Genomic DNA, 25,175 nt, shown 5'->3' with positions numbered 1-25,175 from the left:
TGAAATACTCCTGAAGTATTTCAGGCCTCTCAAATGTATTATTTAGATTATCCTTAGGTAACATACTAAGCAGGTCATGTCTGCATGTGTGTCTGTGCTTACAGACAAAACTGAGAGGACAGAGGCTGCAGCACAAAGAAAGCTCAAAGACCAGGCCAACTTTTAGCTTTAAATATCTTATCTATTACTTGGAGCATTTGTAGGACAGCAAGTAATCTCAAAGCAGGCAGATAAAATAAAAGTTTTTTTTCCTGACTTTTTAAATGGCAAACAAAACTATGACAATTTTATTTACACTATTATAAGCTGTTAAAATCACGCAGGTTAGGAGTTTAAATGACCTAGAGCCACCCACAACTAGCCTTAGGAACGGATTTCTTATTCAGGCTCAGAAATGTTCCTACATATTAAGATGTCAGATATCACAGTTATTAAAGTACTGGATGCTTTCCATAATAATCAAGACCCTTGGCCACCATAGTAGAGACTAATACCACATTTTTCAGACATGTCTCTCCTAGTAAATTGTAATTAGCTCTCTGCAGCACAAAACTGTGCCCTATCAAACCACAGTGTGAAAATTAGTCATTGAAGTCTATATGCAAACAAGAAATAGAATGAAATTCTATTTTGACTCTCAACAGTCTTCCCAAATCCACAGGCATTTAATGTGCTCAGCATTTTTTAAACTATAGCAACAATTTATCACTGATACTTGCGGTTCAAATCCTTTTGTTTTATGCTTACACAACTCAAGTTTACAGAATCAAAGCCTTGCCTGAGTGAATGTTGGTATCCTCACCACCAATGTTCTCTGCACTTCTCAATTTATCACAATTAGTGTTAGCAGCTATCAGTTTAAAACTTACTAACATGCAAAGCACAGGAGTTAGTTAACCCCATATCACATCTATTTAAACACAGTAGTTTAACAAATATTAAAGAACAATGGAATCAGTTCAGATTTGACAAGACATTTCAGGATACTTCATTCTTCATTATTTTCCTAAGAAAAGGAAGAGATTAAGTCATCTTCAAAGAATCACAGAATATTCTAATTTGAAGGAACCCACAAGGACCACTGAGTCCAACTGTCAAATGTATTATTAAAGCTTCAGCTTTCATTTTTGCTCCTAAGAAGTCAGTCAGGAAAGCTAGAGTGTAACAGCAATTTCAGCCCATCAGGGAGGGGAGCATGGCTGGTTAAGCACCTGTAGAAGATGATGCAGCAGCCTCACCATATCCATTAAACTTTTGTGCACAGAACAGCATGAAGGAAAGCACATTTTTAAGAAGTGACTGAGAACCTGGTGTCCTTGACCAAACATCTCCAACAATACTAATGGCCTGAGCAAATACCATTCATTCCAGCCCAGCCCATAGGTCAGAGCATTTTGTGCAGAACATACCTTAGGTGCTGGTACCCCAGATTGATCCCAGAGGGATGTGTTTTGCTGCTCTAACAACTCCACAGTTACCAGCATAAAATTCAGTTACTCAGTTTTGGGGTATGCAAGCCAGTTTTGGTTGTCCAGTTAGATGATGCTTTCTATTGCTGTAATTTCTAAAAACAGCAAATAAGGAACCATAAGACAAACAAAAAATCCTTTTACCAAGGTCGTCAAGGATATAGGGTGCACAACACAGTACGTGTACAGAACAGGGGTTTTATTTTTTGAGTGCTCCCAGACCTCCACAGTGTAAGGGAATTAAGAGGCTCAGTGCTTTGCATTAACAGGCACTAAAAAGATTAAATGATTGCCAGCAATAATAGTAATTACTCTGAGTTACAAATCTACATACTTCACAGATGTGGAAAGGGTCTGAGAGAACAAAGGCCACACAATGCAGAAATGGTAAAAATAGTGAGTGACCATTTTCTGTCTTGGGGGCACCTTTTCTCCTCTCCCCACTCTGCATTTGTATAAATATTATGCATTCATAGCTGAAAAAATTCATAGTCTGGGATGGAGAAAATAAGAGCAATTCTAACACAATGCCTGTATAAAAATTAGATTTAATGAAGTGCCTACAGTGGATTTATTTCCTGATGCTCTTCTGTGGTAATAAACCCACATCCCTTGACACACTTGGAAGCCAAACTGAAAAATGAAACCAGGAAATTTCTTGGCTGCCATCTACTGTTCAAAACTTTCCTGTATTTCACAGAAAAAAAAAACAACCCAAAGAATAGTCACTGACACCTTCAGGCTTTCTCATTCTCTTTACTATTCTTGCTAAAACCAATGTTTTTGGGCTGCTTTTACAGACCACTGCATTCTGTTAGGAGTCTGCATTTGCCCACCTTTCAATCAGTATGAAGACTAAGAAACACAAAAGCTTGTAAACTTAATGGAACACTGCAGTATTTTTAGTATATCAGTGAAAGACTGTTAAAGAAGTTTCTACTAATTCACTAGAGAGCACTAGAGTGTGATTTCACTCTACAGCAGTAAGTCAGCAGTAGGACAGAGACTAAAAAGCCATGTGCAAGAAAGCTGTCTGCATTCCTATTTTTCAAGGCTTTGTGTCTCTGTCAGGGTGGGCCCTACAATATATTTGTTTCTCTCTCACTCTTATTTTGGCATCTATCTAGATCTATTTGCCCTTTACAACTCCTCTGCCTCATCTCCTGCCTACTTATTCGCCTGTTTTGCCATGTTTAAAAAAAACATATTTCATAGATCCCCACTGAGAAGTTCACAAGACTATATATATTACATACATAAACATGCATACATATATAGCATAACGAAGCTGCCCACATCCTCCCAGTCTCTAGGAGACAAACTGCTCCCTCTCACAAAAAGGTATCAGATGGTCAAACAGTTTTTCAAGGATGGTTACAGAGTATGACAACTGCAAATACGGCACATATTAAAAAATTGAACCTTTGCAGAAAGATACTAATAGATGATCTAGTAATATTTCCTCTACTCTTTAGTTTCTTTTATGTTCCCCAAAGTTTGGTGTGTTCTGTTGGAAAAGTAATCCTGACCAGAGAATCAGCACACTAGCAGTCTGAAAGGTACAATACTCAGTGGCTGAGGAATGCAAACAGGTCAGGGCTCATACTGTAACAAACAGAAGAAAAACTAAGAAGAAAGCAAAGAAATTAAATTAAAGAAAACCTCCCACCCTGAGCATGATAAAAAGTAAGTAGGTGGAAGAAGTGCATTACAGTTCACACACTGCACACCAGGTCATCTTGATCACTTGTGGTCAGGGATGTAATCATCTCTGCTGTGTACTTCCAGAAATGGAATTTGGAGTAACTTGGTACTTCAGCTTACCTGGTTTGAAATGGGGTAAAGAGTGGACTCCAGGCCACGTATCTTCATTTGGTGTTCCAAGCACCTGTGCACAAAAAAATAAAAAAAACCCACACTGCTTTAATGGAAAAGACTTAACAAGTCATAGTACAGGAGAAAGCACAATCTAAACTTCAAATAGGCTTCTTAAGTGGGGGATGGGGAGGAGGAAGGTACAAAAGGTTAAACGATTACAACACTGCCAAGGTACCAGTGGAGTCTGTAAAGCAAATGGGAGTGCTGTATTCCTGTCACGCTGCCTGTTTAACCAATGGATGTTAAAGCTACTTTTCACTGACAAGTATCAAGCTATCTGAGAGCACTGGTGTTACAGAGGCTAGATAATTTAGCTCAGGAATAAATTCTATCCCTAGAAAATTAAATTAGATAAAAAGATGATGAATAGATGCTAGCGTAAAGATTTACACAGATGGTAAAGACGATGATCAAGAGTGTGGCATGAACAAGAATGCAAGGCAGGGTTATTATTTTAATGTGTGCAGTACACATAAAAATAGTAAATTCTTAGGAGATACAGACTTCATTGACTCATGCATTATGCTTTGTTTCTATTCACTTCAACTGTCCTCCTCCTCCTTCTTGTAATATAAGTCTGACCAACTTCCAGCATCAAAGTATTTATACTTGTCACATGTATCTTGTATTCTCTGGTCATATGAAAAGTTCACTCTCCATGCCCTGGACACAAATAGTAATTAAAGTGAGAGAACTGCTATAAGTAGTCCTCCTAAGCCTGGTTTTGCTTCATAACACATAACTGTCAAGACTTGCTTTAAGTAAAGCCAGGAGGAACACTTAAATTAACTGTTCTAGAAACACATTTCTGTATGAACTGTGGAATTTCATATTTCACTAGTAGGATCTTTCTTTTCAAAAATTTACACTCAATTTCTAACATGAATGAAAATGCTAGATTCTCTTGAATATTTGTTATAAGATCAGGCCCTGGAATAAAAGGTTGATATTCTGAGTGAAAGTAATTCTTATTAGTCTGGTGCTTGTTTTGCATTATCAATGAACAAAAGGCCCTCCCAGCTCTGCCCCATCTGCACTGCAGGTCATCTGAATAAATCTTTTGGACCTCCATATCTTCAGGTAACATTCTGTGGTCACTTATTTCAGCATGAAGTAAGCCCAAAGTTAGCATGAAAATCTTTGGTCCAAAAAATGTGAAAAACAACATCAAATCATTTGGGATGGAAGAAATTTATTTTAATTTTGTTTGCTGTAATATACATATGAATTAGGAGCATTTAAGGAAGGACACCATTCCAGAATACCTGTTTCATTTCTTAAGCTATGTAAACATTTGTTCCTGTTGTTAAATTCAACCTGAAAAAAAATCCTTACATGCAAGATTGGCAAGATATAATAAAGTATACAAGTATACAAAACAAGATAAAACAAAAAAGTTTTTCTTCAACTCTGCCAGGAATTTATTACACTAAATTTAGAAATTAGCTTAAAAACTTGAGACAAAAGTGACCTCTAAAATAGATGCAATTTTTACCTATGAGGTTTGCTTTTTGAGTCTGAGGCCTCAAATTTGTTGAGCAGTTTAAAACAGTCATAATTTTCTAATCTAAGAATATTAATCCAAAGGCTGTTGGTTTTTTCCCCCCCACAATCAAATACAATGGACAAACAGTCCAACTTGGATGTAGTATGATAGTAGAAGGTGAAAGTAGAGCACTAAGGTGACAGAGGTGACGGTATCAGGGCTACGACAGAGCACACATTCACATAGTTATTTAGGTATGCAAATTCACTGATTTTATTTGTAAATATTGTTTGTAGCACACTTCTTCCAGTCCTTGTGATATGTCTTAATTGGCACTTGAATAAGATAAACCTGGCCCTGCAACCCTGATTCATCACAACACCCGTGTTCATCTCATTATTGCTATTAGAGAGAGCACGATGCTGTCATTAAACATTGAGGAAGTTAGGAGACACCGTCAACACTATGCCACAAAATCAATTTGCAAATAACTTCCACTTACCTTCTGTATTAATCAAGCTCCTGGTGCCAAGCACCGCTCAGACCAGGAGAGGGAGCCCGTGGATCAAAACCAGAGATTCTTGCATCAATTTAAAATTAGAAATAAGGTTCTCAACTTTGCAGCCCCTCTTAGTGAATCAAAGGAATATTCTCTTATTAAATAGGATATATTAGGTATGAATATATTTGTTCTGAATATCAAAAATATTAGCCACATTCCACTAAAAGAGTGTCCTTATTTGCCTCTTATTTTAGATGAGACAGAGACAGCTATGGGACTGTACAGATGAAAATTAAAACCAGCTAACAAAATCTGTAATTTTCACTTTTTAAAGGAATCTCTTGACTCACTGTTTCTTGTTTCACTGGTTTTCCAATCCATTTCTTTAATAATATTCTAGCACATCTGCCACCACAGTATCTAGGAGCCAGCTACAAGCAAGTTCTGTGCACTGGAGTACTCAAATCATCTACAGTATTTATAGCTTCTCTCAAGGGCAGCAGTCAGGCTGAAAACAACTGCGGGTTTCCTAGCATCTAAAAGCCAACCATTTTTAAGGTAGAGACACTTGGTAGTTCAGGCAAGGATCCAAACACTTTATTTTAATGCATGGTACAAACACTATAAAGATATCTTTCTTCCACATGATTTTTTAGCATATGCAGTACAGAAATTCACAATATGTGACAGCCAACAAACAAGGAGGAGAGGGCAGAGGTGAAACAACTATAGTTTTGGATAAAATGGAACAGTCACTGCCCACAGGTAAGTCAACATAAAGAGATTTGTAAGCATCACCTTGTAAGTGATTCTCCTAAGCAGCAATCAATCCCATTCTCATGAATGGGATTAAGCAGTCCAAAGCAAGGAGTTTTGACACTGCTATAAACAAAGCAAAGAGGGCTCACACTTAACACCACAGCGAAGAAGAGTCTCTCTTGAGGGCTGGTTCTTTCCCTTTTCTCTCTGTGGAATTTTCCCCATTGTCATGCTAAGATACCTGTTGACTGGGCCCTGGTGACAAGGGGGAGGGGAGAGAAGAGGGAAACCCCTCGATATCCAAACATCCAGAAGAGCAGACGGAAGGCTCTGGCTCGGCCCATTTCCCCTGTGGAGTTGGGACAAGAAGGACGATCGCCACCTCAATCCCATCTCTGCCATCCCAGCATCGGGAGCCATCCTCACTGCTGTCAGACCCTGCCCTGCTGCCTTCTCACTGTAACCTGCCACCATCCAGCACTCTGCTGAGCACCAGGACCCACACCGTGAGCAGAGGGCTCTCTCTCCATCTCTCTCTCCCCCTGGGACAGCGCTGCCATCACCCCCAGCCCTCCTGCAGCTCTGCGGGACCCGCCCGCCCCCAGCACCGGGAACTGCAGCTCAGGGAAAAGGTGCCTGCAGCCAAAAAACACTGGGACTGAGTCACTGTTCTGTTTGTGGGTAATTTCATAGCTGTTGTTGTTCTTGTTTGTCTTGTTAGATATACTAGTAAAGAACTGTTATTCCTACCCCCATATCTTTGCCTGAGAGCTCCCTTAATTTCAGAATCATAATAATCTGTAGGAAGGAAGGATCACATTTTTCAGTTCAAAGGGAGGCTTCTGCTTTCCTTAGCAAACACCTGTCTTTCAAACTAGGACAGTCTCCCTTGTTTTACGGCTTACAAGAGAGACTTAAGGCACCAACACCGAAAAGGGAGGTGGAGAGGAAGGGAGAATCCCAGAGTCTTCTGGTGTTACTGGAATACACTGTCACTTAGAAGTGAAGACTGATTACCCAGACCCAGACAACAGCTGAACACCAGGAGCTGTTGTTTTCCAGGTGACCTCCTAGCCCCAGCTCTCATGGTCCACCGCTTCTCATCCCAAGCACGCCACCAGGAGTTCTGCCTCTTCTACATTTTAACATTTTTTTCTTTCCATATCACGTTCCAAAACCATAAAAATAACCACTGCTGTCATGGCAATCAAGCCCCAACTTGATATTGGAAAAAAACTTTTATTTAGCTTTGACAATTATTTGAAAAAATAAAACTTAACTTGTTTGTTTTCTCTACTGATAATTTGCTTCTCAGCAAGGTAAGCATTCAATTTGCATGGTTTAATATCCTATGTTCTTTAAATTGAATTACTAACACAAGACTAATCTACAATTTTCCAATTTGGAATGCAGTTAATGTTTTCCAGGGACCATGATTGTTATGGTTTCTGCAAAGAAGACTCCAAAATCTACTGGGGTTCTGCTGTTCCACACCACAGACAACACTCTGGGCTCTTTTATTCTCTGACAAGGGATATAAAATGAAGTCTCATTTGAGACTTGCTATTAAAAATCAGGACCAGATCCTAATTCCATTTGTGGGGTAAGAAGTATATTTATATAAAAATGACAGATTTACAATACATCGGGTACTGAAGGTTAAATACCTTTACTGCCAGTTGGTATCATTAGGGTTTGGCAGAAAGTTATAAAAACAGAACCTGCTGTTCAAATCTCCATACACAAGCATGATATAGAAATATTTCCTAAGAAATGCAATGAAAATGCTTCAAGGGCTACTGCATTGCCTAATTTTTTAATATAAGAAAATTTTGGGGGTTAGCATCTGTTTTTGCAAGGACTCACCATTCTCTGGTGTACAAGGGAATAATTAGTTTACAGTGAGCTTTGCACTAACACAATTAGTCATGCTGTCCATGTATTCTGCTTCAAATGCAAAACCATCCCACGTTATTGCCATCTATTAGATGAGCAGCAGTGCAAAACTTTCCTACCAGCTCTTTTCCAACTGCTGGCATAATTACTAAAAAAAGCATTTCCCTTTACGCTACAAGTTTTGAATATACAAAACCTGCATATTACTGATATAACACTTCAACACTTGTTAGAGCTGATGATCATTAAGAAAGGTGATGGTTTGGACTTCAACAAGACACAGAACCTGCAGCCTGTGGTATTATTCAGAGCAGCAGGAAAGACAAGACCAGAATGCAAATGAGCTGCCTTTCCTTAGACAAGAGTTATGGAAATCAGGTTAAGTAATGTGCAGAATTTATTTTTTTTAATGCTAGGTCAACTTGATTAACAAACAAAGTTTAGTAAAATAATAGTGTCAGGAGAATGCAAATTTTTCCTTTTAAAAGAAGAAGGGTTTGTTGAAAAATGCCCTGGAATTTTAACTGAGAAAACTTACAAGCTGGATGTAAACATGTTTTCTTATTTTATTGTATCTTTTAAGGATGTTTGATATTTCTTTTCCTGTCCTCCTGTTTTCTAGGTAAAACATACTGCATATAGTGAATTCTTGCCTGTGATCTACCATGGGAGACTACAGCTCTTTGAGGAACTGAACTTAATCAAAAGAGGAAGAGAATAAGCATTGCAGACCATTCCCAAATCAGCAATCTCTTTCTGTTGAGTGAGATTTGGAGGTTTCAGATGTTTGGCTTTTCAACAAAAATCTGTTCTATTCTTCCAAAACATATATATCTAATGAAGTTTTCAACTTAGTCAAAACCCTAGGTGTTTTCTGTTTCATTAGAGGAAAGTACATTACTGCTTTAGATTTGCCTCTTGGGGGGCAGTGTGAGATCCAGGGTTTTTCTACAGCAGCTCCATCATTCTCAGAGCCACCTCTGAACACAGAACTTCTGCTCTGGAAGAGCAGTGGTGCTAAGTCATTTGGCCAGATGATCCACCTACATCCACATTCCCTTCCTGAGAAGTACAGTCAGGTAGATCTGAACCACACATTTCACAATCCAGAAAAGTTCTGTGCTAGGAGAAGTGAAGCAGTGAAGACCAATTTAGCATTCAGTTTTAGTACAACAGGTTAGAAAAAGCATTTAGTAATTATTTGTGTAGTACGTCTGCTGACTCAGAGTCTGCTGACTGACAACTGCAGTGAGGCTTCCTCTGACTCCCTGATGGGCACAATGGTGACAGCTGAGTGTCAAGTTTAATATCCAACAGATAGAGTCAGAAATGGAATTGCCTCAACATCAGTCATGTCTTTCATTTCTTCACATCACGAGTTTAGAGGTTTGCTTTCGCAGTTCAGTTTCCATAAGGGCCTGTAAATCTATTAATTTGTGTAATACACTTACAGGTTTGTTAGACTGGGGCCAGACACATTTTACCCTTGGGAAAGTTGTGAAAGTTCCAGGGTTCACAGCTGCAGTGAAAAAGTTACCTCATTTTTCACTAAAGAAACAATGTCCATCAGCTAAAATGGTAAAAATATATTTATCTGTATTCATGAAAAGTAAAGATCACATGCCTATTTTGTCCTTGAGATTTAGAATATTAAAGCCTTACTTCACTAAATGAATGGCAAAAATTGTATAGTTCCTAAACCAGGAATCCATGCCAATTCAAAGTTAGAACAGCTGAAGTAAGATTGTGCAATCTAGGCAGTCTCCTCCCATGTGGAAAGCAATAAAGGCCTTGTTCAGAACCAGAAAACCGTATTTTAGTAAAACTATTTTTCTTACACAGTAAACTTTCTGTGTTTTTTTCAGTCAACTGTCATCAAAATATCCCTTCATTATTCCCACACAGGTAATAAATTAAATACCACTGAAACAGATTAAAAATACAGAAAATGTAATGCAACAGATTGAGCATACTGAAAACATAACTTGCATGGTTCCTCTTCAGAACAAAAGTGTTAAACAAGAACACATAATTCTTTACAGACAAATACAGAATTTGAAATTCTTATTCTTAGTTTTATGCATAAAACCGGTGGTAATTGTTTTGTTTCCTTATGTGTAAATGCGACCAGAGTAATGAAAAAAAATCCTTACAACGAAGATACATGGCAAAAGGAAAAATAAATTCAATAGTCATCATTTTATATGCACAATGGTAATGTGCAAAAGAATATTTTAAATGAGATCTGCATTCATTTGGGAAATTAAATCAGAATTATGGATTGAAAACAAAGCTGCTTAGAAAACAAACAGATTGGAGTATTTCTTTTGCAAGTTATTTTGTAAATTATCTAAGCATGGTCGTAAAGAAAAACCAACAAAAAACAGACGAACAAAAAACCCAACAAAAATAAACAACAAAAAACCCCAAACAAATAAAACAACAAACAAACAAACACAAAATAAAAAGAAAAAAGAAAGGAAGGTATTAAATTCTTTCACTAGCCTTATGAAGGACCTGCTACACAGATGATGAGGTTGGAACACAACAGCAGCACAAAAGAGAGAAGGCACCTCCTCACCAACCCCATAAACCTGTTCTTGCTGTAAGCAAAGTGATGCTGCTGTGTGAGGCTTATTCTTTAAGGTGAAAAAAGAAGCATCAAGAACAGAATGAGGCTCAACAAAAGCCTGGCTCAGGCATCAAGTGGAATATCATCATTCCATTATATATGGATAATTGAACCACTTCCTTTGAGAATAAGAAGTGATTTATGATGAAGCTGTATTCTAAAACCTTGGACTAATATGCCAGTATGGATGAAGGAAGCAAAACATTCCCACAAAATTCTAATAACACACATTCATTAAAAAAAAAAAAAAAAAAATCAAGCTCAACTAATATTTTTGCTTTAGCTATGTCGAGGATGAAAAATGAGCTACTTGAAACAGTAGAGGGCCCAACTGTTCTTAACTTCCTTTCCCCATAAAGGCAAAATACAATGAAGTCTTGCCAGGAAACCTTTTTAATATGTGATTTTTTCCATTCTTACTTTATCTATATAAACAATATTTTAGTAGCTGTCTGTGTTGCAAAGTTAAATTTATCCCAACGCTGTTTCCATACCATTTGCAGCACAAGTGAAAAAAAAAAAGTAAAAAAAAAGCACCATTCTCCTCATACCCATGGTAACCACAGGTACCTTTTTGAGGGATCCTGGCAGAGACACCACTGCAGCTGTGCCAACATGAGGGAGACAGAAGGGACTGAAGACTGCCCAAAAACACGCCTGGCCACCCTCACAGAGCTGGGCTCTGCACGAGCTGGGAGCCACAGCTGGCAGGACAGGGGCAGGAGGAACTGTCACCCCAGTGCCACACAGCACTGCAGAGCATCAGGGCAAGAATAAATGAAATTCCCAGCCCTACAACAAAGCACCACCGGGGTTTGACATGCCAGTGTCCTTAAATGCTCAGTCAGGGAAGAGTTCTGTTTATTCCAAATTTGATGAGATGACTTTTAGAAGCAAATTCTGTCCATAATCCGAACTGAACCGGAAAGAGCACAAAACTGGAGTATTTTATCTAAATTTCACAATGAGAAAAAAACAAGTGTGAAACAACTCGTACAGGACTGGGACATCCTCTTCCTACAGGCAGTCAGCACATTTAATCATAAAGCCCTATTTTAGTAACTTACAACATCCATAAAAGTTCACATGGTGGAATAAACTGGGGTTTTTTTTAATTTAGTGATTCTTACTAAAATGTTTATGTGAATGAGATGAATGCTAAAAAAAAAAAAAAACCTAGAAAAAAGGATTTGGCAAACTTATTTTGAAAATAGAGGGGCCTAGGCTGTAGAGACACAATCTGAAATTAGCAGCAAAAAGGGAAAAAGGAAACTCCTGACAGAGACTGCACTTTCCCTCAAACCAGTGCAACCATGCAGCAATTTTGCCAAATCAAAAGCTAGTTAAACAATGATGTATGTGCGTGGTAAAAGGAGATTGTTTAGCTCCAAAGTGAAATGATGGCTCCTCTGTGAGGGATGCTCCAGGCTGAACTGCCAAAAGCAGAATAGAGACCCTGTCCTTTCAGCTTTCCCAGCCACCTCTGCTCAGGAGTCTCTTTCCATCAGCAAACAACCCCATAATCAGAATTTAAAAATGCTGACATTAAACTAGACTTAGGGTCTTTGATATCTGCTTTGGAGCTGCAGAAACAATAAAAGACTTCAACAGGATGAAACTGATTCGTCATAAGAAGAGAAAATATTTTGAAAGCTTTTGTAGACCCCAGAGCTGTGGATCAGGACTGGGAAGAAAATTCATGTAGGAGACTCAAGCCAACCTCAAGAGATTTCTCTCTCCCTCTAGAAGGAGAAAAGTTTGGTCTTCTGGCATTGACAGAGCTTGTGAGCTCTCAAGTAAGGTTACAGAGAGGGAAAGATTTCACTGAGGAAGAGATTGGTGTTAATCCATGTGAAGAAGCAGCTGCTGCTGCTAGCTGTGCTGGAAGGTCTCTTCCTTACTGTTTAGGAACAAACAGAATGGTTTTCTTTGCTGCAAAGACACCTGTTTTCTGCCAGAAGGACCCCATGGCTCACAAGTCATGACTGTTTACATATTCTTTAAAATCCGCTCTGATTTACTCTGTACAAAATAGTGATATACTCTGCATTTCACATTTCCTATCTTGTATAGGTTGCAAAGCCTTTGGAACAACCCACCCAAACAGACAATCCTCTCCTAAACACGCTCTTTAAAGATTTATTTCTAGGTTTTTAACTATTTCTTTTCTTTAAACTGAAAAAAGAGGAAGAAAAATAAAAGCCAAAACCTGTGGGAAGCTTTTATGAAATGTACTTCCAGAAGCCCTGCTGTGCTGGCTCAGCAGCTGGCTCATTTGAATTCCAGGTATGCACTACATGGGGTTTCTTGGAAATGCTGGCTTATCAGAGAAGCAATGCTCCCTTTGGATCATAAAGCTGGCTTTATGGCCTTTTTGAAGACCGTGAAACTGGCTCAGTTAACACACATGAATTCCTACCTAGTGTTGTAGTATCCAATCTCATTGGCACAGGCCCAGCTATGCTGTTGCATCAGGGTATTTAAGGGCTTAAGGCTGCCATTCAGCTGGAAAGCTGATTTAAATTATTAACAGACCAAAGTATGCATATTCCTATGAATCATCAGAAAAGCAGAAAGAAAAACCTTTTTACTTAAAAGAAAATTATGTTTCTTCACTATGGCGCCATTCAACTAAAAGTGTTTAAACAAACCAGAACATTTGGGATCGCATCCTTTCTCCACAAGGATTTTCTCTGCACCAGGCTCTGACCCACTGGTTCTCACAGGACCCAACCAACGTTTCCCCAGAACAAACCTCCCCTCCCAAGCAGTGAATGCACAATGCACTTCTCTGATACTGGAAACATTTTGTCTCTGGCCTGGTGCCCAGTCCCAACACATCAGAGGAAGGATTGTGCCTCGTTATGACAACACACCAGGACTCACCACTCCCCATGCCCAAGGAACAGCATATGCACGGCACAATAGGAGCTCATGACACGTGCTGCGTATGTGATAGAAAAGTACTTGCAGAAGAAAGCTGGTGTGCTAAGGCAGATAGAATACTAGAGCTGGGCTGACTGAGCTGCCTGAGCTCACTGTCTGGGGAAAAAAAAGAAAATAAGTGAAGGAACACGAAAATTCTTTTTCTCACCTAAAAAGCCAGGGGAGGTAAGAAACCACTGAGACCTATATATGAAGCCTGGTGCTCAGCATCACAGAACAACATGACAGTAGAATCTGATCAGATCATCCAGAAGTTTGCCAGCTCCTTATTTTGCCAGTTTAGGTCTTGATCTTGCAATAATCTCAATTTTGAATAGATTTGTGAAGCCACATGGAGCTCAGTGATGCAGTGGGTATTTTGTCAAGTTTTTTTAAGTGACAATCTGTAGAACATGAAGGCAGTCAGTCACACTGCCATTTGAAGAATGTGCAGGTTCAGGTGTTACAATGTTTCTGAAACAGTGAGGGCATTAATAATGAGCTCCAGTTGTGATGGGTATATAGACAGATACGAGTACCCTTGGATGTCTAAATATCCAGCTGATTCCTACACTGAACCTTATCAGAATTCTCAAATCAAATCCCTTTTAAAAATGTCTAACCTTATCACTTAAAATCCATTTCAAGTGATACAGTTCGAAATGTGCCTCCTACAACAAAACACAGCATGACGCTTGGTGTATTCACTCCAAACAGCAGTACTTTGCTGCTACAAAAGAAAAGGGTTTTATATTATCCTCCTGAATCACAGGCACAGAGCATGCAAGCAGAATGAAAAATGGAAGCAGGGAAATATTTTTTTCCTAAAAATGGGGGAAATGTTGGCCTATGTCTGATGGAGAGAGAGTGGCTATAAAAGCAGCCGAGACATTTTAAGTGGGGTCAGTGCAGAATCCCAGGGAGTTACACATTCTCATCCAGAGAATGGTAAGATCTGTGGGAGGACTGGCTGAACAGAACCTGTATCCTCCAGTGCAGCCCAGTGAGCTAGCACACCTCACTCAAAGCACTTTGGAAATTTCCAGCGAATTCTTAGCTGAAAAATCTACCCATTTTCCTGACACTTTCTTTACCTATTTCCTTGCAAACCCATGAAGAGGAAGGGATTCGTTGCCCCGACACCATGAGGTACATGCCCAAACATTGGGATCAGAAATGGGTTTTGAAAGAGTACAGAATGTTGAGATGATAAAATTTTCAGAAATTGGAAACTGTGATTTTAACCATTTATTGCTCATTCAGCAGTTGTGGCCTTAATAAGCAGATGGCAGACAGCCTAAGAATTTTCATTTTGCTTATTTAAATGAAGGTAACAGCTGACGTATCTCAACTGGAAGAGGCAACAAGCACTGCCAGCTTCAGGGAACCTCTTGCTTGTTTTGATGTTGGTGCACTTGGTAACTCTGTCCATGACTTCTGAGCTACTTCAAAAGCACCATGCAGGAGGGACCAGGGAGTAGTCATCCCCTGTCCCCAATTAAACTTTGAGCCATCTGCAGGGCAGCTGCAGTGGCAGCTCCTCCTCTTGGCAGCACTGCTTTTGGGCAAAAAGGAACTACCTCCCAGGTGCTGCTGGAACTGGTCCTCTCTCCTCACAGGAGAAAGGAGCTGAGAGGACTCAGCAGTATTTGGAGAACATACTGCCTACAGCTCCATTATGAATTGTGGGGGCTTGCACTGAATAATTAGTGAAGTGTAAGTGAATTACAGCAAATTTTCAAATTATTTTAACTACTTAACACATGTGTACCATGTTCTACTTTTTTTTTTTCCTTCTTTTTTCAGAAAAACAGAATAAAAAACAATCCAGAGGGCGAAACAGGTAACTAAATAAATAGGATACACTAATTAAAAATAGGAAATTTGCACAGATATATGACTATAAGCTTCAGTACCACTGGTAGTCAATAATGAGAGAGAGGAGGGGAAAGACTGGAGTAAGAATTTCTTATTCTCTGTCTCTGGTACATTAAGGTCCACAGAAATGCATGGCCTGAAATACTGATGACAAGAAGGGTGAAAAATTATGGGGCATCAGATACAAGAATAGTAAAATGATGGTTTGATCTTTAAGATTAACAACTCTGTTATTACAAGGTGTTTTGGAGGTAAATTTTAAAGATCCCATTGAAATAGAAGAAAGGGAGATGTTACACCAATGAATCATGGACAATCAACTACATAAGTTATCAGAGAGAAAAATCAACCTCTCAACACTGTAGGGGCATCTGATCTCTTGGACTATGTGAGGAATGCAAATGAGCAGCACAATGTTATCATTAAGCTATTTAAAAGGCCACAAAAGCAACAAAACCATGAGAACATTAGCAAGAAGATGCTATAAAGCAGAAGTGGAAGGAAGCTGCACTGAAAGTACATTCTACTGAAACTAAATGAAACCCAATGAAGAGATGACTTTAGTAGCAAAGAGGTATTTCACAACCCTTAGTTTTCAGCTACATTTGCTGGTCTGATTTTTGTTTTTTTTAGTGGAATAGGGTACTGCAGAGTTTTCATTACAAGACCAATTAAGCAAACAAAATATGATTTTCCCTGGCTAGAGTTTGAACTGCTGAGTAGCTGATAAAGTGATATGATGCAGTGAGGTCAGCAGGACCTCATCCCTACCCCTTCCTTTCCAAGAGGAAGAAGCAATATTAACACACTCTAAAAGGAGCTGGCTCAGCAGCACAGCAATGTCATCAATCAAATATCTCAATCATCAGACCAGAGCAGATTATACTAAAATGCACAGGATCTCCAACATCCAAATTATTAGGGCCTCTTTTTAAGTAATTAGGGCAATATGTTTTATAGATGCACACCAAGATGAGACATGAAGGATACTTAAAGGAATGATAAAACCCTTGGATGCTTTCTTTCCCTCTGATTTTCATGAAAGGCCAGTTCAGTGAAACAAAATTTAGGTACTTTTTTACGAGAAAAGCACAATTACCAGCTATTGTAAAACTATAATACTCATGATACAGGTTAAAAATACAAATGTAGTATGTTCTAAGATGAAAATGAGTTACAATTCAAACCATTTTGAAAAAGGTAAGCAAATTTAGAATATTTTTAAATATCTGTGAAAGGAAGTAAGTAGGCATTATTCTAAAGTAGTGAATCCCTCTTTATGATGCAATAAAGTTTAATCAAATTGAAAGCTCACAAAGTCAACTGATTTCTCACCTGTCAAAATATACAGAAATCCAACTGTAATCGTCCAGTGTTCTAAGTTAGATGCTAAAAGTGTTCTTTGATTTGTACTCATCAGGGTAATCGTATTTCTGTGAGAACATACCTACTGTACCACACTACATTCTCTGTTAAGTATTTAACTTGTGCTGTTCTGCTCCATCACCAACAGGTTTCAGAGTCTGCACCGCAGCCATTTGGGTCCTATTCTGCCCTGAAAAAGCACTGCGAAGGATTCTCACTATGTCTCACAAAAAACATTGTTAGCTTTCTGTGATGTCCTTGGAAACAGACCTCAATTGCCAGAAATACAGCTACACAGTGATATACATGCACACTCTAAAGACAAACAGGGAACACAGGACATTTTTCTTCCTGCAACTCACAGCTGGAGAATCCTGTTCTGCTTTAGCTTCCCTTAACTTTAAACTGAGAGCTTAGAAGACTGGGGAAGAAAGAACCAAAGCACAAGAATAAAACATAATCCTGCATAGCTCATAACCTGCTCTATTTATTTCACACTCAGTCAAGAATACCTACTGCATTAAGATCCTAGTCAGGTAATTTTCCTATCAATAGGAGACTCTCAATATCTTATGAGGCTTTTTTTGGCTTTTTTTTTTTACATTTTCTTATGCAGCAGAATACATTTCATTTCTATAGCCCTTTTTCTTTCCTTTTCCTACTCATTAATACTATTTTGTCAGTAGGATTTCCTTTGTGCAAGTCTCATAAGAAATGGCAACACACAAACAGTGGACACACAAATTGTGTGACAGCATTTTTATACATATAATTAAAACTTAGCAGGGTTTTACAAAATTTTCAACATATGAAAATTTTATGCCTAAGTTACTCAACCACAGCCATTTAATGAACCAGAAAAGCAGCTGTCCTAATCAAGGTGTATTAATGCTAGCCCCTTGAAAACTTGAAGCCCCTTGAAATCACTAAGCTTGTATCAAAATTTACATTCAGCTCACTAGGATCAGCAGCTTGTGAAAATGACAGTTGGAGACAATTTTAAGGCAATTGCTCAGCATTTTGCTAAATTAATACCTAGTCTAGGGCACTGATCATGGAAACACTAAAATAGGTATTGAAGTCTAACTTTATTCAAATTAGGCTTACTACAAATGGTACCTCAAAGCATGTGCATGAGCTGAAGGAGAAGTTTCCCCCAGACACCATGAGAGAGAGAGCTATTTACTTTTACTAGTTATAAGGACAGAAGAAATCAGCCATTATTCTTGAAGCTTTTTAAGAAATACATGCAGACAGGCAAGACATCAATCTAATATTCTCATAACCCATCTCCAAAATCATCATCTAAAACAGCTTCACATTGATATTTATACATTTTCAACCTTGAGGATGTTTCAACTTTTGCTACAGATCATAACAATTTTGGCCATCAAGATGCTTTACGGAAAAGTCACTTTTGACAAGCAATGTGCAATTCAGACACAAGTAAAAGAAGAAAGGGAAAAGGGAAGATTTGAGTGCAATGAACATTGTTTCTTTACTTATGAAAGAGAAAGCAATGTGACAATTTGATGCCTGATCATTTTTTATCTCCCCCAGCAAATAAAGCCAGCATACCAGAGTAAGTTTTTTGAATGTCTGTGGTCTTTATAGTACAATATTATCTGGTAGAATAAATTTTTGGATAGCGGACCAACACTTCAGCTTGGAATGGGCTTCAGCTCCCACAAATGCAGAAATTTTCAACAAAATTCACAACTGCTTTTCTGTTCAGTGTCACCTGCATGTAAAAATGTTTGCAGTTACAGCTCTGTAACACATGAGGACACAGCCTGCACAGAGAGGGATTTTACATGGAAAAGAAGATATTTCAGTGGTGCAAGAAGGAAGGTGTCTGCAAAGATGTAAAGCAGTGGGCTGATTTACACCAGGTAATGATTTGCACCAGCTGAGTCTCTCCACTTTTTTTTTTTTTTTTCCCAAAGTATTGTCTGTAAACACCCTCTCAAAGGCTAGAGGCAAGTCTGGAAAAGAAACAATGCTTCCTTATAATTATAGCCCATTTCTCATTCAGCAACTGAAATAAGGCAGAAAGAAAACATTCTGATTCCAAAGAAAACCACAAAGCCATTGTTTTCCACTGAACCATGTCTTAATTTGTTTTCTTTTTCTGATAGCCAATTACTTCTCGTGTTTTGCACTACCAAGCTGATAATAACCCACACTCTTGCAATGCCAGCCCAGCCATGCTCAGGGTTTTGCTCAGAATTAGCAGGCTGGACAGGAAAATCTTGCAGGCAGGCGACACCCATGTGCATGAGGTTGTGTGACTGGCTGGCCTGAAATCCACCCAAACCTCAAAGCAAAAAGATGGAGTTATACAATAATTTATTATTTCCTCTCTTTATCTTCCCTCCTGCAATCAACTACCTAGCTGGTAGTTCCCTCTGGAAAGTGTCCATAATACACTGGTGGGTATTTTTATTACTTTAAACATAGATAGATCTGAGATTGTGTGTCCCAATTCCTAAAATAAATGTTAGCAGAGTGTGAGATACATATTTTTTTAAAGTCTCCTTTCCTAACACATATAGGCAATACTCCTCTAGAAATTGTCCTACATTTTTACAAGATTGCTGTCTTTAAATCCTAGGCCAAGTTTGTTTGCCCAGTACCATATGGCTTTAATGGTGTAAGGCAAAGAACAGCACAGACTATTAAAACTCAGACAGGGTGAGGATGGGAGTTCTTCATAAAAAGTGAATGCAAATTAGCATAATTTACCTTGGGCCCTGTTATATGGGAAAAACTCTACTCACACAGCAATACACAAAACAATATCATGCAGTCAGAGATCAAAAATTGAGCTGAAACTCCATAAAAAGAAATTTTAAAAATGGCCAGAATCCTTTACAAAAAATGAACACATGGAAGATTTCTTTGTTTTTTAAAGTTCATTTTAAAGGTTAATTTTGCTCATACTTGCATAGTTTAGAATGACTTTCGTTTGAAGTTTGGCCTAAGGCACAAAGCCCAGAGAGGAACCTTGTAAAAATGGTATCAGTGCAAACCCTGCAGGCAACTACAGTAAAATACTAAGTGCTAACAACTTCCAAGACAAGACCCACAGGTGGAAAAGCCCGATATTTATGTAATTAATTTTCAGTGGTGCTGAAAAGAAGTGAAATATTTTGCACATTGTTGTTATAAAGCAAAGGAGAGGTAGGTTATTGGCAGGATTGCACTTCTCTATTTACAGGTATTATAGAAGAAAGAACTCAGCAGTCATATATCTAATTAATTCATTTCAAAAAACCCCCCTCATACTCCTCATGAAGTCATTGGTGGGAAGCAAATGGAAAGATACGGGAGGAAAACACAAACTTTGCCCTCTAAGCAAGAACTATTTATATTACAATAGATTCATCCAACCAGAAGAATAGATGGCACCACAGACATCATGCCTACACAAAAGAAAATTTCAGCTCACGTTCAGCCTCACAATTACATGTATTCCATCAGAGATGGATGACCTGTTTTTCAGAGCCAAAGTATTTACCAAGTGAAAGAAAAAGGTATTTTAATAAAGAAACAGGGAAAAAAAGACTAATGAATTTGACTAAGTACCTGATTATACAGAAGAATTTAAAAATCCAATGGTTTAAAGTACTCCTCCCCTGGTTCTAGCACTGCTACCTTCCCAAAATATGCTATTAATACAATGTACCAGAAGGAACATTTTCTTTGGGTCCATCATAAGCTTAAAAGCTCTTGAAAAGTATTATTCCAGGCTTCAGAAGATGTCAGTGACATGAAGCAAACCTTCAGATCCAGAACTACAGGGGGAAAGCTTTGTAGCTTCACAAATGCCTGTTAACCTCAGTCATGGAGGAAAAACTACTAGACTGCATTACAAGAACACTTCAGGCTTGTAGTCATACATTACAAGTATGTGTGTATATATGTATTAAAAAAATAATAATGTTAGCCTTTTAATTCTTCAATAATGGGAGAAACACTTCCATTCCCATTGAAATTAAAACACCATTTTCCATAGCTATCTGAAATGGCAAACTCTTGTGAGTTTTGCTGCACAGCTCCATGTGGAAAGCTGGAGTTTCTGGTGCTGCCCTTTGGCAGATCAGGCTGCTGGGCCCCATGCATATTGTTCTCTTTTAATTACTTGTTAATACTGTGTGTTATGATACCCAACAGAGCAATAGCATCCAATATCAGAAAGGAGTCCTCAGCTTGTTCAATACGTGCGTGTCAGGAAAGACAGGATCTTCTGGCTGCCATTTCCTGCTCTTGCTGTGACACCCTACCTGCAGTGTGATGCTCCTGTGGTGCACATGCTTCCTGAAACTATGTTTTCAGAGAGAATGCCCACTTTCAGACAAACCAGCATTTAAATGCCATTGTCCTGCCTGTGCAGAGAGCAAAGTACCAGGAAAACCCTTTGTACATTATTCCTGGACTGAAATCTAATTTGCAGTGTAGTTGGCACCAAGGCTAAAGTTCAGGCAATGCACAGATTATTCCCTTATCAGGAAGGCTTCAGAGCCTGGGAGGAAAATTCACTTTGATAAATTGTGGCTCTCAGAATGCTCACATGAAACAGAAAAGACAGAAATACCTTCCCACTTAAAAAAAAAAAAAAAATCTCTGCAGAAGAAAAATTTAGCTAACAAAAGAGATTCAACTCTTATCTGTTTTGAATCTGTTAAGAACAGCACTTATAAAAGCACATATAAAATTCAGAGCTGTAACCAAGTTGCTATCTCCAGTGTGGAATGCACAAGCATACTGCAGGCTGCTCAGTGTAATCAGCTTTAACACTCAGATAATTCATAGTGATCATCACCAGATCCAAGGAGCTGTCAATTTTCCGTGGTACAGGGCTAGCTTGAAGGCATTTGCTGCAGCTTGAACTTCTAGACATAATTAAATTTTATATTTACAATGGCACATTCTCCTTGATCAGAAAACCTCAAAGTTTGCATATAGCGATATGTATGCTAACAAATGATCAACAGGAATAAACTACTGATAAAGATGTTAGCTACTCCTTATCAGAAGCCAAATGGCATTTCCCAATTTTGTGTAATTTTATTTTGATTCAACAGATTGCCTCACATATTTTTCCTATTCTCATGGTTTTACTGCTCAATGTGTACTTAATCAAATTTTTATCCTGTCTTGTGCACGTATTGCAAGACTCAAAAGAAATGCTAAGATTACCACTTCATGTCTTCAGTGTCAGACTTGCCACCTTGCAACAAAAACCTAAGCTGCTCGTCTCAGAGAATGGAAAATAAAAAAGTTTGCTGGAAATGATGATGACTCCCCATTAGTTAAATGCTTTGAGGCAAGAGGCTTGTTAGCTCTTACAGGCTGTAATTACGAAAACTAGCCACGGAGCAAGAGGAAATGGCCTCAAACAGTGCCTGGGGAGGTTCAGGCTGGACACCAGTTAAGAATTTCTTCACTGAAATGGTTGTCAAGCATTGAAATTGTCTATCCAGGGAGGTGGTGGAGTTACCAGCCATGAAAGGGTCCAGGAAATGACTGGGCATGGCATTCAGTGCTATCGGTTAGTTGACAAAGTGGTGTTCAGTCAAAGGCTAGACTCAACCTTAATGATTTCATTATTTAATTCTATGATACTACACTTTCCTCTCTTATTTTCTATGATGTATTTCTATCCAGAAAGTAACCCCAGTTTCAACATGCAGGAAAACCACCTCTGCATTAAGGCATTTTATTCACTGTTAAACCTCTTTGGAAAAATAACCTACTTATACGTGTGATTCCAATTTCATTTTGTAAGCAAAGTTTTTTGTAAGCAAGGAGCTTATCAACACTTTTAATTTTAGGCAGAAAAAAGAATTCATGTGATCAGATCCAAAGTGTGACAACAACAGCTTGCAGCTGCTTATCAACATCTCTCTGTGCTGGTCTGACACTGAGAACAGATCCTGTGTATAAGCCCATGCTGTTTTATTGAGGTCTGTGGTTGTAATAGAACCTGAGTATGCTTATTAAAAACAGCTGCTGTAACAGAAATAGAGAATCAGTGTATATTATAATTTAAAAACCCACAAATTGAATCAATAGAAGTCAGGAGAGACAAGTTTAAAGAGCAAAGTCCTTAAATAAAACTGAAAGATCAACCACTATTCTTAATTTACTATACACAACTGCTTAATTAAGCTGTTATGAAACGTAAATAAACATCACTCATAATGAGGAAGAAACATATGTGGTATGTTGTGTTGCATCTATTTTTTTCTATGTAGATATGTGAAGAAGGTCATCAGTAGAGATACACAAAAACATTTAGTGAATCTTTCTGACTTCCACTTGATAATTGCTAAAACAATGTACATAAAATGTATTTTAATATCATTCACATAATAATGTCCACTAAACAATAGGAAATCAAACAGTCATTTAAGATTTTTAAATTGTTATTCATGGCAATTTTTTTTCACTTTTCTTGGCTACTATTTCTTACATTTTTCCAGCTTCCTACTACAATGTACCCAATTCCCTAAGAGCTGCAACCTAGCTCCTTTCACACTTAAGGACATGTAGCTATGAGTAAACAACAGCAACAGACATGACAAAGATTAATGTTCCTTTTTGTTGCAAGTTGTGTACAAGGTGTGAACAAAGGGATTGCTGGACCAGAGTGAAGGTGAGCTGTACCTTCCACCATTTCCAAAGAGAATCCTCTGTTTAAAGAAAAGTGCTGCTGGTGGATGCTGAAAACATGAACTATGGGAGCTCTTTTTGCAAAAGTCTTTTATTGGCTGATCTGTTTCTTTCACAGCCATGTAAGTGCCACTGTGAGGGAGTTAATCATATTAGTTATCTGGTAAAACAACCTGATTCATTTTGTCCTTCAGTGCTATTAACTACCCTACTATACATGATTCACTGGAGAATTAATGAATTTAATCCCTCTGTTCAAATACAAAACCAAACAAGAATAATCCTCTGGTTTATAACTTTTAAATAGATAAGTTAAGGCATTAATGATGCTTAAAATACATTAGGAAGGCACTCACTGAAACTATTTAGCTAATGGTAACTAGACACTACCATTAGAAAGCTTAATTAATTGGGATTTAAAATTAACTCTGAATTTGCAATGGACCATAAAACACCCAGACCAAAATTTTATCTATTTATTTGATGGTTTACAAAAGATCAAATTAAAGAGAGAGTATCAACAAATTATCCCTTGTTATTTCAACACTGTTCTCAGTATTTGCAACTGCAGTTTAAAAACAAAATTTAAAATAACCGGCAGGCCTCAAAACTCTTCCTAGATTGCATTTACCTTGGCATTTTAACATGCAAATAGTGAGGATAGAGAAAAAAACAGACGTATATAAAAAGGTTTACAGAAGGCATACAAAAATAGCTTTAAAGGATATACTTATCCCTATCACTTTTTGCACTGTATCTTACAATCTCATATGATAAATTGCAAACAAGGCCCTGCTAAAGGAAGCACCTGATTTCTGCTGTTACAAGTGCCCTTAATTTCAACAGCAAAAACAGTCAATAAGATTTTACTGCAATGAATGAGATGAAGTCCCAAAGAGGAACTAATTCTTTCAAAATTTCATGTTCTATAAATAAGGAGAAAATTTCAAATTAATAAATGAAAGGCATAATAAGCTTAAAAAGCAAAAGCTGGGAACTGGCTCAGAAGTTGCTAGCTTAAAATACACAAGCTGGCAAGCAAACAAAGCAATGAGGCACGTCACAGGAACTGCTCAGAACTGCTCCCAGTCTATGATGCAGCATAGCTACTCTTTCACAGCACAGAATTTTCAGGGTATTAGCCAACAGGGCAAAAAAACCAAATATTTTACAGAAAATGAATAATATTTATATCACAATCAAGTAAGGCCTTGTCTTAGAGAGATACTTTTATGAACCATTCATAAAAGCATTTGCTAAATTCCCTGATGTCCCAACAAAAGAGATATAGAGCAAGCAAGTCTGAATAAAGTGAAGAATGTAAATTTTTCAAACAGATTATGAAAGACTTTCTTCCTTTCCCCATGGACCAAGAAAGAATACCAAATAAATATGCTGCATTTGAAATAAATGACTAGTGACAAAATAACATTTGAAACAAGGGTATGCTCATGTTTCCCTTCTGAATTTATGGTCAGAACAATCCAGAGATGGACACTTTAGGGTCAGAACCTGCTCCTATGATACCTTCCCTGTATTCCACCATCCAAAAAAGCACCCAAAAGCACCAGGGGCCACTGTGGCTCATCTGGGTGAGCAGTGCCTGCCCTGAGCAAACCACTCCAGAGCAGCACAGCTACCAGGAGGCATCAGAGTAGATAGAAACTTTTACTGGGAGTCAAGGAAAGTTGTTCCTGAACCTTCTGT

General features: G+C 38.2%; 1 protein-coding gene across 3 annotated transcripts in view; it reads right to left on the bottom strand.

Moving 5' to 3' along the window:
- The window catches only part of CDK14 (cyclin dependent kinase 14), a 248,760-nt gene that overhangs the window by 32,457 nt on the left and 191,128 nt on the right, over positions 1-25,175 (bottom strand). For all 3 annotated transcript variants that reach the window (XM_062494811.1, XM_062494819.1, XM_062494827.1), the window contains one exon: positions 3,294-3,357. In XM_062494811.1, coding sequence (XP_062350795.1) covers positions 3,294-3,357 — 64 coding nt within the window. The remainder of the gene's footprint in view (positions 1-3,293; positions 3,358-25,175) is intronic.

This window comes from Cinclus cinclus, chromosome 1 (assembly GCF_963662255.1).
Source record: "Cinclus cinclus chromosome 1, bCinCin1.1, whole genome shotgun sequence".
Taxonomy (NCBI): Eukaryota; Metazoa; Chordata; class Aves; order Passeriformes; family Cinclidae; genus Cinclus; species Cinclus cinclus.
Note: the sequence above shows the minus strand (reverse complement) of the source record. Positions and strands in the feature narration are given on the sequence as shown.